A 15,000-nucleotide genomic window follows, 5' to 3' on the forward strand; every position below is an offset into this window, starting at 1 on the left:
CAGTGAGTTACTATACTATACCACTAACCCTGGTAACAAGGTCACCAGCTCCTCAGACAGTGAGTTACTATACTAAACCACTAACCCTGGTAACAAGGTCACCAGCTCCTCAGACAGTGAGTTACTATACTATACCACTAACCCTGGTAACAAGGTCCTCAGACAGTGAGTTACTATACTATACCACTAACCCTGGTAACAAGGTCCTCAGCTCCTCAGACAGTGAGTTACTATACTATACCACTAACCCTGGTAACAAGGTCCTCAGCTCCTCAGACAGTGAGTTACTATACTATACCACTAACCCTGGTAACAAGGTCCTCAGCTCCTCAGACAGTGAGTTACTATACCACTAACCCTGGTAACAAGGTCCTCAGCTCCTCAGACAGTGAGTTACTATACTATACCACTAACCCTGGTAACAAGGTCCTCAGCTCCTCAGACAGTGAGTTACTATACTATACCACTAACCCTGGTAACAAGGTCCTCAGCTCCTCAGACAGTGAGTTACTATACTATACCACTAACCCTGGTAACAAGGTCCTCAGCTCCTCAGACAGTGAGTTACTATACCACTAACCCTGGTAACAAGGTCCTCAGCTCCTCAGACAGTGAGTTACTATACTATACCACTAACCCTGGTAACAAGGTCCTCAGCTCCTCAGACAGTGAGTTACTATACTATACCACTAACCCTGGTAACAAGGTCCTCAGCTCCTCAGACAGTGAGTTACTATACTATACCACTAACCCTGGTAACAAGGTCCTCAGCTCCTCAGACAGTGAGTTACTATACTATACCACTAACCCTGGTAACAAGGTCCTCAGCTCCTCAGACAGTGAGTTACTATACTATACCACTAACCCTGGTAACAAGGTCACCAGCTCCTCAGACTGTGAGTTACTATACTATACCACTAACCCTGGTAACAAGGTCCTCAGCTCCTCAGACAGTGAGTTACTATACTTTACCACTAACCCTGGTAACAAGGTCCTCAGCTCCTCAGACAGTGAGTTACTATACCACTAACCCTGGTAACAAGGTCCTCAGCTCCTCAGACAGTGAGTTACTATACTATACCACTAACCCTGGTAACAAGGTCACCACCTCCTCAGACAGTGAGTTACTATACTATACCACTAACCCTGGTAACAAGGTCCTCAGCTCCTCAGACAGTGAGTTACTATACTATACCACTAACCCTGGTAACAAGGTCCTCAGCTCCTCAGACAGTGAGTTACTATACTATACCACTAACCCTGGTAACAAGGTCCTCAGCTCCTCAGACAGTGAGTTACTATACCACTAACCCTGGTAACAAGGTCCTCAGCTCCTCAGACAGTGAGTTACTATACTATACCACTAACCCTGGTAACAAGGTCACCACCTCCTCAGACAGTGAGTTACTATACTATACCACTAACCCTGGTAACAAGGTCCTCAGCTCCTCAGACAGTGAGTTACTATACTATACCACTAACCCTGGTAACAAGGTCCTCAGCTCCTCAGACAGTGAGTTACTATACTATACCACTAACCCTGGTAACAAGGTCCTCAGCTCCTCAGACAGTGAGTTACTATACTATACCACTAACCCTGGTAACAAGGTCCTCAGCTCCTCAGACAGTGAGTTACTATACTATACCACTAACCCTGGTAACAAGGTCCTCAGCTCCTCAGACAGTGAGTTACTATACTATACCACTAACCCTGGTAACAAGGTCACCAGCTCCTCAGACAGTGAGTTACTATACTATACCACTAACCCTGGTAACAAGGTCACCAGCTCCTCAGACAGTGAGTTACTATACTATACCACTAACCCTGGTAACAAGGTCCTCAGCTCCTCAGACAGTGAGTTACTATACTATACCACTAACCCTGGTAACAAGGTCCTCAGCTCCTCAGACAGTGAGTTACTATACTATACCACTAACCCTGGTAACAAGGTCACCAGCTCCTCAGACAGTGAGTTACTATACCACTAACCCTGGTAACAAGGTCCTCAGCTCCTCAGACAGTGAGTTACTATACTATACCACTAACCCTGGTAACAAGGTCACCAGCTCCTCAGACAGTGAGTTACTATACTATACCACTAACCCTGGTAACAAGGTCCTCAGCTCCTCAGACAGTGAGTTACTATACTATACCACTAACCCTGGTAACAAGGTCCTCAGCTCCTCAGACAGTGAGTTACTATACTATACCACTAACCCTGGTAACAAGGTCACCAGCTCCTCAGACAGTGAGTTACTATACCACTAACCCTGGTAACAAGGTCCTCAGCTCCTCAGACAGTGAGTTACTATACTATACCACTAACCCTGGTAACAAGGTCACCAGCTCCTCAGACAGTGAGTTACTATACTATACCACTAACCCTGGTAACAAGGTCCTCAGCTCCTCAGACAGTGAGTTACTATACTATACCACTAACCCTGGTAACAAGGTCCTCAGCTCCTCAGACAGTGAGTTACTATACTATACCACTAACCCTGGTAACAAGGTCACCAGCTCCTCAGACAGTGAGTTACTATACCACTAACCCTGGTAACAAGGTCCTCAGCTCCTCAGACAGTGAGTTACTATACTATACCACTAACCCTGGTAACAAGGTCACCAGCTCCTCAGACAGTGAGTTACTATACTATACCACTAACCCTGGTAACAAGGTCCTCAGCTCCTCAGACAGTGAGTTACTATACCACTAACCCTGGTAACAAGGTCCTCAGCTCCTCAGACAGTGAGTTACTATACTATACCACTAACCCTGGTAACAAGGTCCTCAGCTCCTCAGACAGTGAGTTACTATACTATACCACTAACCCTGGTAACAAGGTCCTCAGCTCCTCAGACAGTGAGTTACTATACCACTAACCCTGGTAACAAGGTCCTCAGCTCCTCAGACAGTGAGTTACTATACTATACCACTAACCCTGGTAACAAGGTCACCAGCTCCTCAGACAGTGAGTTACTATACCACTAACCCTGGTAACAAGGTCACCAGCTCCTCAGACAGTGAGTTACTATACTATACCACTAACCCTGGTAACAAGGTCCTCAGCTCCTCAGACAGTGAGTTACTATACTATACCACTAACCCTGGTAACAAGGTCACCAGCTCCTCAGACAGTGAGTTACTATACTATACCACTAACCCTGGTAACAAGGTCCTCAGCTCCTCAGACAGTGAGTTACTATACTATACCACTAACCCTGGTAACAAGGTCCTCAGCTCCTCAGACAGTGAGTTACTATACTATACCACTAACCCTGGTAACAAGGTCACCAGCTCCTCAGACAGTGAGTTACTATACTATACCACTAACCCTGGTAACAAGGTCCTCAGCTCCTCAGACAGTGAGTTACTATACTATACCACTAACCCTGGTAACAAGGTCCTCAGCTCCTCAGACAGTGAGTTACTATACTATACCACTAACCCTGGTAACAAGGTCCTCAGCTCCTCAGACAGTGAGTTACTATACTATACCACTAACCCTGGTAACAAGGTCCTCAGCTCCTCAGACAGTGAGTTACTATACTATACCACTAACCCTGGTAACAAGGTCACCAGCTCCTCAGACAGTGAGTTACTATACTATACCACTAACCCTGGTAACAAGGTCCTCAGCTCCTCAGACAGTGAGTTACTATACTATACCACTAACCCTGGTAACAAGGTCACCAGCTCCTCAGACAGTGAGTTACTATACCACTAACCCTGGTAACAAGGTCACCAGCTCCTCAGACAGTGAGTTACTATACTATACCACTAACCCTGGTAACAAGGTCCTCAGCTCCTCAGACAGTGAGTTACTATACTATACCACTAACCCTGGTAACAAGGTCACCAGCTCCTCAGACAGTGAGTTACTATACTATACCACTAACCCTGGTAACAAGGTCCTCAGCTCCTCAGACAGTGAGTTACTATACTATACCACTAACCCTGGTAACAAGGTCCTCAGCTCCTCAGACAGTGAGTTACTATACTATACCACTAACCCTGGTAACAAGGTCACCAGCTCCTCAGACAGTGAGTTACTATACCACTAACCCTGGTAACAAGGTCACCAGCTCCTCAGACAGTGAGTTACTATACTATACCACTAACCCTGGTAACAAGGTCCTCAGCTCCTCAGACAGTGAGTTACTATACTATACCACTAACCCTGGTAACAAGGTCACCAGCTCCTCAGACAGTGAGTTACTATACTATACCACTAACCCTGGTAACAAGGTCCTCAGCTCCTCAGACAGTGAGTTACTATACTATACCACTAACCCTGGTAACAAGGTCCTCAGCTCCTCAGACAGTGAGTTACTATACCACTAACCCTGGTAACAAGGTCCTCAGCTCCTCAGACAGTGAGTTACTATACCACTAACCCTGGTAACAAGGTCCTCAGCTCCTCAGACAGTGAGTTACTATACTATACCACTAACCCTGGTAACAAGGTCCTCAGCTCCTCAGACAGTGAGTTACTATACCACTAACCCTGGTAACAAGGTCCTCAGCTCCTCAGACAGTGAGTTACTATACTATACCACTAACCCTGGTAACAAGGTCACCAGCTCCTCAGACAGTGAGTTACTATACCACTAACCCTGGTAACAAGGTCCTCAGCTCCTCAGACAGTGAGTTACTATACTATACCACTAACCCTGGTAACAAGGTCCTCAGCTCCTCAGACAGTGAGTTACTATACTATACCACTAACCCTGGTAACAAGGTCACCAGCTCCTCAGACAGTGAGTTACTATACCACTAACCCTGGTAACAAGGTCCTCAGCTCCTCAGACAGTGAGTTACTATACTATACCACTAACCCTGGTAACAAGGTCCTCAGCTCCTCAGACAGTGAGTTACTATACTATACCACTAACCCTGGTAACAAGGTCCTCAGCTCCTCAGACAGTGAGTTACTATACTATACCACTAACCCTGGTAACAAGGTCCTCAGCTCCTCAGACAGTGAGTTACTATACTATACCACTAACCCTGGTAACAAGGTCCTCAGCTCCTCAGACAGTGAGTTACTATACCACTAACCCTGGTAACAAGGTCCTCAGCTCCTCAGACAGTGAGTTACTATACTATACCACTAACCCTGGTAACAAGGTCCTCAGCTCCTCAGACAGTGAGTTACTATACTATACCACTAACCCTGGTAACAAGGTCCTCAGCTCCTCAGACAGTGAGTTACTATACCACTAACCCTGGTAACAAGGTCCTCAGCTCCTCAGACAGTGAGTTACTATACTATACCACTAACCCTGGTAACAAGGTCCTCAGCTCCTCAGACAGTGAGTTACTATACTATACCACTAACCCTGGTAACAAGGTCACCAGCTCCTCAGACAGTGAGTTACTATACTATACCACTAACCCTGGTAACAAGGTCACCAGCTCCTCAGACAGTGAGTTACTATACTATACCACTAACCCTGGTAACAAGGTCCTCAGCTCCTCAGACAGTGAGTTACTATACTATACCACTAACCCTGGTAACAAGGTCCTCAGCTCCTCAGACAGTGAGTTACTATACTATACCACTAACCCTGGTAACAAGGTCCTCAGCTCCTCAGACAGTGAGTTACTATACTATACCACTAACCCTGGTAACAAGGTCCTCAGCTCCTCAGACAGTGAGTTACTATACTATACCACTAACCCTGGTAACAAGGTCACCAGCTCCTCAGACAGTGAGTTACTATACTATACCACTAACCCTGGTAACAAGGTCACCAGCTCCTCAGACAGTGAGTTACTATACTATACCACTAACCCTGGTAACAAGGTCCTCAGCTCCTCAGACAGTGAGTTACTATACTATACCACTAACCCTGGTAACAAGGTCCTCAGCTCATCAGACAGTGAGTTACTATACTATACCACTAACCCTGGTAACAAGGTCCTCAGCTCCTCAGACAGTGAGTTACTATACCACTAACCCTGGTAACAAGGTCCTCAGCTCCTCAGACAGTGAGTTACTATACTATACCACTAACCCTGGTAACAAGGTCCTCAGCTCCTCAGACAGTGAGTTACTATACTATACCACTAACCCTGGTAACAAGGTCACCAGCTCCTCAGACTGTGAGTTACTATACTATACCACTAACCCTGGTAACAAGGTCCTCAGCTCCTCAGACAGTGAGTTACTATACTTTACCACTAACCCTGGTAACAAGGTCCTCAGCTCCTCAGACAGTGAGTTACTATGCCACTAACCCTGGTAACAAGGTCCTCAGCTCCTCAGACAGTGAGTTACTATACTATACCACTAACCCTGGTAACAAGGTCACCACCTCCTCAGACAGTGAGTTACTATACTATACCACTAACCCTGGTAACAAGGTCCTCAGCTCCTCAGACAGTGAGTTACTATACTATACCACTAACCCTGGTAACAAGGTCCTCAGCTCCTCAGACAGTGAGTTACTATACTATACCACTAACCCTGGTAACAAGGTCCTCAGCTCCTCAGACAGTGAGTTACTATACCACTAACCCTGGTAACAAGGTCCTCAGCTCCTCAGACAGTGAGTTACTATACTATACCACTAACCCTGGTAACAAGGTCACCACCTCCTCAGACAGTGAGTTACTATACTATACCACTAACCCTGGTAACAAGGTCCTCAGCTCCTCAGACAGTGAGTTACTATACTATACCACTAACCCTGGTAACAAGGTCCTCAGCTCCTCAGACAGTGAGTTACTATACTATACCACTAACCCTGGTAACAAGGTCCTCAGCTCCTCAGACAGTGAGTTACTATACTATACCACTAACCCTGGTAACAAGGTCCTCAGCTCCTCAGACAGTGAGTTACTATACTATACCACTAACCCTGGTAACAAGGTCCTCAGCTCCTCAGACAGTGAGTTACTATACTATACCACTAACCCTGGTAACAAGGTCACCAGCTCCTCAGACAGTGAGTTACTATACTATACCACTAACCCTGGTAACAAGGTCACCAGCTCCTCAGACAGTGAGTTACTATACTATACCACTAACACTGGTAACAAGGTCCTCAGCTCCTCAGACAGTGAGTTACTATACTATACCACTAACCCTGGTAACAAGGTCCTCAGCTCCTCAGACAGTGAGTTACTATACTATACCACTAACCCTGGTAACAAGGTCACCAGCTCCTCAGACAGTGAGTTACTATACCACTAACCCTGGTAACAAGGTCCTCAGCTCCTCAGACAGTGAGTTACTATACTATACCACTAACCCTGGTAACAAGGTCACCAGCTCCTCAGACAGTGAGTTACTATACTATACCACTAACCCTGGTAACAAGGTCACCAGCTCCTCAGACAGTGAGTTACTATGCTATACCACTAACCCTGGTAACAAGGTCCTCAGCTCCTCAGACAGTGAGTTACTATACTATACCACTAACCCTGGTAACAAGGTCCTCAGCTCCTCAGACAGTGAGTTACTATACCACTAACCCTGGTAACAAGGTCCTCAGCTCCTCAGACAGTAAGTTACTATACTATACCACTAACCCTGGTAACAAGGTCCTCAGCTCCTCAGACAGTGAGTTACTATACCACTAACCCTGGTAACAAGGTCCTCAGCTCCTCAGACAGTGAGTTACTATACTATACCACTAACCCTGGTAACAAGGTCACCAGCTCCTCAGACAGTGAGTTACTATACTATACCACTAACCCTGGTAACAAGGTCCTCAGCTCCTCAGACATTGAGTTACTATACTATACCACTAACCCTGGTAACAAGGTCCTCAGCTCCTCAGACAGTGAGTTACTATACTATACCACTAACCCTGGTAACAAGGTCACCAGCTCCTCAGACAGTGAGTTACTATACTATACCACTAACCCTGGTAACAAGGTCCTCAGCTCCTCAGACAGTGAGTTACTATACCACTAACCCTGGTAACAAGGTCCTCAGCTCCTCAGACAGTGAGTTACTATACTATACCACTAACCCTGGTAACAAGGTCCTCAGCTCCTCAGACAGTGAGTTACTATACTATACCACTAACCCTGGTAACAAGGTCCTCAGCTCCTCAGACAGTGAGTTACTATACTATACCACTAACCCTGGTAACAAGGTCCTCAGCTCCTCAGACAGTGAGTTACTATACTATACCACTAACCCTGGTAACAAGGTCCTCAGCTCCTCAGACAGTGAGTTACTATACTATACCACTAACCCTGGTAACAAGGTCCTCAGCTCCTCAGACAGTGAGTTACTATACTATACCACTAACCCTGGTAACAAGGTCACCAGCTCCTCAGACAGTGAGTTACTATACTATACCACTAACCCTGGTAACAAGGTCCTCAGCTCCTCAGACAGTGAGTTACTATACTATACCACTAACCCTGGTAACAAGGTCACCAGCTCCTCAGACAGTGAGTTACTATACCACTAACCCTGGTAACAAGGTCACCAGCTCCTCAGACAGTGAGTTACTATACTATACCACTAACCCTGGTAACAAGGTCCTCAGCTCCTCAGACAGTGAGTTACTATACTATACCACTAACCCTGGTAACAAGGTCACCAGCTCCTCAGACAGTGAGTTACTATACTATACCACTAACCCTGGTAACAAGGTCCTCAGCTCCTCAGACAGTGAGTTACTATACTATACCACTAACCCTGGTAACAAGGTCCTCAGCTCCTCAGACAGTGAGTTACTATACTATACCACTAACCCTGGTAACAAGGTCACCAGCTCCTCAGACAGTGAGTTACTATACCACTAACCCTGGTAACAAGGTCACCAGCTCCTCAGACAGTGAGTTACTATACTATACCACTAACCCTGGTAACAAGGTCCTCAGCTCCTCAGACAGTGAGTTACTATACTATACCACTAACCCTGGTAACAAGGTCACCAGCTCCTCAGACAGTGAGTTACTATACTATACCACTAACCCTGGTAACAAGGTCCTCAGCTCCTCAGACAGTGAGTTACTATACTATACCACTAACCCTGGTAACAAGGTCACCAGCTCCTCAGACAGTGAGTTACTATACCACTAACCCTGGTAACAAGGTCACCAGCTCCTCAGACAGTGAGTTACTATACTATACCACTAACCCTGGTAACAAGGTCCTCAGCTCCTCAGACAGTGAGTTACTATACTATACCACTAACCCTGGTAACAAGGTCACCAGCTCCTCAGACAGTGAGTTACTATACTATACCACTAACCCTGGTAACAAGGTCCTCAGCTCCTCAGACAGTGAGTTACTATACCACTAACCCTGGTAACAAGGTCCTCAGCTCCTCAGACAGTGAGTTACTATACTATACCACTAACCCTGGTAACAAGGTACTCAGCTCCTCAGACAGTGAGTTACTATACTATACCACTAACCCTGGTAACAAGGTCCTCAGCTCCTCAGACAGTGAGTTACTATACCACTAACCCTGGTAACAAGGTCCTCAGCTCCTCAGACAGTGAGTTACTATACTATACCACTAACCCTGGTAACAAGGTCCTCAGCTCCTCAGACAGTGAGTTACTATACCACTAACCCTGGTAACAAGGTCCTCAGCTCCTCAGACAGTGAGTTACTATACTATACCACTAACCCTGGTAACAAGGTCACCAGCTCCTCAGACAGTGAGTTACTATACCACTAACCCTGGTAACAAGGTCCTCAGCTCCTCAGACAGTGAGTTACTATACTATACCACTAACCCTGGTAACAAGGTCCTCAGCTCCTCAGACAGTGAGTTACTATACTATACCACTAACCCTGGTAACAAGGTCACCAGCTCCTCAGACAGTGAGTTACTATACTATACCACTAACCCTGGTAACAAGGTCCTCAGCTCCTCAGACAGTGAGTTACTATACTGTACCACTAACCCTGGTAACAAGGTCCTCAGCTCCTCAGACAGTGAGTTACTATACCACTAACCCTGGTAACAAGGTCCTCAGCTCCTCAGACAGTGAGTTACTATACTATACCACTAACCCTGGTAACAAGGTCCTCAGCTCCTCAGACAGTGAGTTACTATACCACTAACCCTGGTAACAAGGTCCTCAGCTCCTCAGACAGTGAGTTACTATACTATACCACTAACCCTGGTAACAAGGTCACCAGCTCCTCAGACAGTGAGTTACTATACTATACCACTAACCCTGGTAACAAGGTCACCAGCTCCTCAGACAGTGAGTTACTATACCACTAACCCTGGTAACAAGGTCCTCAGCTCCTCAGACAGTGAGTTACTATACTATACCACTAACCCTGGTAACAAGGTCACCAGCTCCTCAGACAGTGAGTTACTATACTATACCACTAACCCTGGTAACAAGGTCACCAGCTCCTCAGACAGTGAGTTACTATACCACTAACCCTGGTAACAAGGTCCTCAGCTCCTCAGACAGTGAGTTACTATACTATACCACTAACCCTGGTAACAAGGTCCTCAGCTCCTCAGACAGTGAGTTACTATACTATACCACTAACCCTGGTAACAAGGTCCTCAGCTCCTCAGACAGTGAGTTACTATACCACTAACCCTGGTAACAAGGTCCTCAGCTCCTCAGACAGTGAGTTACTATACTATACCACTAACCCTGGTAACAAGGTCCTCAGCTCCCCAGACAGTGAGTTACTATACTATACCACTAACCCTGGTAACAAGGTCCTCAGCTCCTCAGACAGTGAGTTACTATACTATACCACTAACCCTGGTAACAAGGTCCTCAGCTCCTCAGACAGTGAGTTACTATACTATACCACTAACCCTGGTAACAAGGTCCTCAGCTCCTCAGACAGTGAGTTACTATACTATACCACTAACCCTGGTAACAAGGTCACCAGCTCCTCAGACAGTGAGTTACTATACTATACCACTAACCCTGGTAACAAGGTCCTCAGCTCCTCAGACAGTGAGTTACTATACTATACCACTAACCCTGGTAACAAGGTCCTCAGCTCCTCAGACAGTGAGTTACTATACCACTAACCCTGGTAACAAGGTCCTCAGCTCCTCAGACAGTGAGTTACTATACTATACCACTAACCCTGGTAACAAGGTCCTCAGCTCCTCAGACAGTGAGTTACTATACTATACCACTAACCCTGGTAACAAGGTCACCAGCTCCTCAGACAGTGAGTTACTATACCACTAACCCTGGTAACAAGGTCCTCAGCTCCTCAGACAGTGAGTTACTATACTATACCACTAACCCTGGTAACAAGGTCCTCAGCTCCTCAGACAGTGAGTTACTATACTATACCACTAACCCTGGTAACAAGGTCCTCAGCTCCTCAGACAGTGAGTTACTATACCACTAACCCTGGTAACAAGGTCCTCAGCTCCTCAGACAGTGAGTTACTATACCACTAACCCTGGTAACAAGGTCACCAGGTCCTCAGTGAGTTTCTGTACTGTTATTTCATTCTGATGGATTATATTGACATGGCTCCAACACAACTAGTGAATATACGGGCTGTCTGTTACATCAACAGAGTTACAGCCCAACTCTACAGAGGACCATCATGCCCCCCTACAGAGAGGCTTTGTCCCATCGAAGCTCTACCGTTTGAAGCTATAGTCATACAACTGTAGTTATACAAGACATACACATAATGAATGCAAAGATATTGCATTTGACCTTTTAGTGTCTCCTCAGAATGACCTCAGACAGACTCCAGTCAAAACGACTTGGCTTTTCAGACTGGCCAATGTGCCACACTCAGACTCCTTGTCTGAGACGGACGGATGGACGGACGGACTGACGGACTGACTGACTGGACTGGACTTGACTTGACTTCCAAACCGATTTGTGTTTTTTTGTTCGTTTATCTATCTATATATTACTTTTTTTACTCATTTTGTACATAATATTGCTGCTACCGTCTCTCATGACCGAAAATAACTTCTGGACATCAGGACTGTGATTACTCACCAAGGACTAGCAGAATCCTTTTTCTTCTTTCACGACTCTGACGAGCCCGAGGCGGAGGATATACGGCTCCCTTGGGAACAGGCCCCGACCCCCGTAATCTGAGTGAAGAGGAGGCGGAGAAAGAGAAGGCCGGAGGGCGGGCACGTCGGAGGCGATCGAATAAACCCCCAGCTCCCCTCAATTCTGCTCGCAAACGTGCAACCTTTGGACAATAAAGTGGACGAGTTACGGGGAAGATTAAACTACCAGCGGGACATTAAAAACTGTAACATCTTATGCTTCACGGAGTCGTGGCTGAACGACGACAATATCAACATACAGCTGGCTGGTAATACGCTGTACCGGCAGGATAGAACAGTGGCGTCTGGTAAGACAAGGGGTGGCTTAATATGTATTTTTGTAAACAACACGATATCTAAGGAAGTCTCAAGCTTTTACTCACCTGAAGTAGAGTATCTCATGATAAGCTGTAGACCACACTACCTACCTAGAGAGTTCTCATCTGTGTTCTTCGTAGCTGTTTACATTCCACCTCAGTCAGAGGCTGGCACTAACACGGAACCCAAACCGGCTGCGCGCGTGGTTGGCCCTAAGACAGCATTGAATGAACTGTATTCCGCCATAAGAAAACGCTCACCCAGAGGCGGCGCTCCTAGTGGCCGGGAACTTTACTGCAGGGAAACTTAAATCAGTTTTACCAAATGTCTACCAGCATGTTAAATGTGCAACCAGAGGGAAAAAAAACTCTAGACCACCTTTACTCCACACACAGAGACGCGTACAAAGCTCTACCTCGCCCTCCATTTGGCAAATCTGACCATAATTCTATCCTCCTGATTCCTGCTTACAAGCAAATATTTAATCAGGAAGCACCAGTGACTAGATCAATAAGAAAGTGGTCAGATAAAGCAGATGCTAAACTACAGGACTGTTTTGCAGACTGGAATATGTTCTGCGATTCCTCCGATGGCATTGAGGAATACACCACATCAGTCACTGGCTTCATCAATAAGTGCATCGATGACGTTGTCCCCACAGTGCTCACACTCTCCGCAGCCGATGTCAATAAGACCTTGAAACAGGTCAACATTCACAAGGCCGCAGGGCCAGACGGATTACCAGGACGTGTACTGCGAGCATGCGCTGACCAACTGGCAAGAGTCTTCACTGACATTTTCAACCTCTCCCGGTCCGAGTCTGTATTACCAACATGTCCCTGTGTCCGAGAACACTAAGGTAACCTGCTTAAATGACTACCGACCCGTAGCACTCACGTCTGTAGCCATGAAGTGCATATCAACCCCATCATCCCAGAAACCCTAGACCCACTCCAATTTGCATACCGCCCCAACTGATCCACAGATGACGCAATCTCTATCTCCACACTGCCCTTTTCCAGCTGGACAAAAGGAACACCTATGTGAGAATGCTGTTCATTGACTACAGCTCAGCGTTCAACACCATAGTGCCCTCAAAGCTCATCACTAAGCTAAGGACCCTGGGACTAAACACCTCCCTCTGCAACTGGATCCTGGACTTCTTGACGGGTCACCCCCAGGTGGTAAGGGTAGGTAACAACACATCTGCAGAGGGAGGTGACCGACCGACCGACCGACCACCCGCATGACCGGTTGGTTGGTCTCTCTCTGTCAGCAGGTTTGAGTGGAGGAACTATGAATACCAGTTAGCCTGTCCTGACACATCACTTGTGTGATTGAAAGGACATCTTCACCCAGATTCTCTGTTTCCTCTCCTGTGTGATGTTGCGTCTTTCTCTCTCTCTGTTTCCTCTCCTGTGTGATGTTGCGTCTTTCTCTCCCGGCTCAACTGACTGGGAGCCGAAGGGACAAGCTCCTCATCGGACTAAAAAAACACTCACACAGCCTGTCTAATTTCTCCAGGTATCTCCAGGAGGTGGGTTACACAGACACCATCCTGGATGTGAAGTCTCACAGGGTACAAACCCTGCTGGGTCTGGCTGGAGACGGACGGGGACCTGTGGAGAGGACGGCCAACGGAACAGACACCTCACCTAAAGGCACGCGCACCAGAGGAGGGTAAGTTAACACACCTCACTGTCAATACACACACGGAATGGTGCCCCCCTACGGGATGGTGCCCCCCTACGGGATGGTGCCCCCCTACGGGATGGTGCCCCCCTACGGGATGGTGCCCCCCTACGGGATGGTGCCCCCCTACGGGATGGTGCCCCCCTACGGGATGGTGCCCCCCTACGGGATGGTGTCCCCCTACGGGATGGTGCCCCCCTACGGGATGGTGCCCCCCTACGGGATGGTGCCCACTACGGGATGGTGCCCCCCTACGGGATGGTGCCCCCCTACGGGATGGTGCCCCCCTACGGGATGGTGCCTCCCTACGGGATGGTGCCCTCCTACGGGATGGTGCCTCCCTACGGGATGGTGCCTCCCTACGGGATGGTGCCCTCCTACGGGATGGTGCCCTCCTACGGGATGGTGCCTCCCTACGGGATGGTGCCCTCCTACGGGATGGTGCCCTCCTACGGGATGGTGACTCCTACGGGATGGTGCCCCCCTACGAGATGGTGTCCCCCTACGAGATGGTGCCCACTACGGGATGGTGTCCCCCTACGGGATGGTGCCTCCTACGGGATGGTGCCCCCCTACGGGATGTTTCCCTCCTACGGGATGGTGTCCCCCTACGGGATGGTGCCCTCCTACGGGATGGTGCCCCCCTACGGGATGGTGTCCCCCTACGGGATGGTGTCCTCCTACGGGATGGTGCCCCCCTACGGGATGTTGCCCTCCTACGGGATGGTGCCCCCCTACGGGATGGTGTCCCCCTACGGGATGGTGCCCCCCTACGGGATGTTGCCCTCCTACGGGATGGTGCCTCCTACGGGATGGTGTCCTCCTACGGGATGGTGCCTCCTACGGGATGGTGTCCCCCTACGGGATGGTGTCCCCCTACGGGATGGTGCCCTCCTACGGGATGGTGCCTCCTACGGGATGTTTCCCTCCTACGGGATGGTGTCCCCCTACGGGATGGTGCCCTCCTACGGGATGGTGCCCCCCTACGG

The 15,000-nt window shown here is 47.8% G+C and overlaps 1 protein-coding gene across 1 annotated transcript in view; it reads left to right on the top strand.

Moving 5' to 3' along the window:
• LOC129828442 (striatin-like) overlaps positions 1-15,000 on the top strand; it is a 151,300-nt gene that overhangs the window by 86,064 nt on the left and 50,236 nt on the right. Inside the window, exon 5 of the mRNA XM_055889489.1 lies at positions 13,844-13,999. Within this exon, the coding sequence (XP_055745464.1) occupies positions 13,844-13,999 (156 nt within the window). The remainder of the gene's footprint in view (positions 1-13,843; positions 14,000-15,000) is intronic.

The sequence above is a fragment of the Salvelinus fontinalis genome, chromosome 30 (assembly GCF_029448725.1).
Source record: "Salvelinus fontinalis isolate EN_2023a chromosome 30, ASM2944872v1, whole genome shotgun sequence".
Taxonomy (NCBI): Eukaryota; Metazoa; Chordata; class Actinopteri; order Salmoniformes; family Salmonidae; genus Salvelinus; species Salvelinus fontinalis.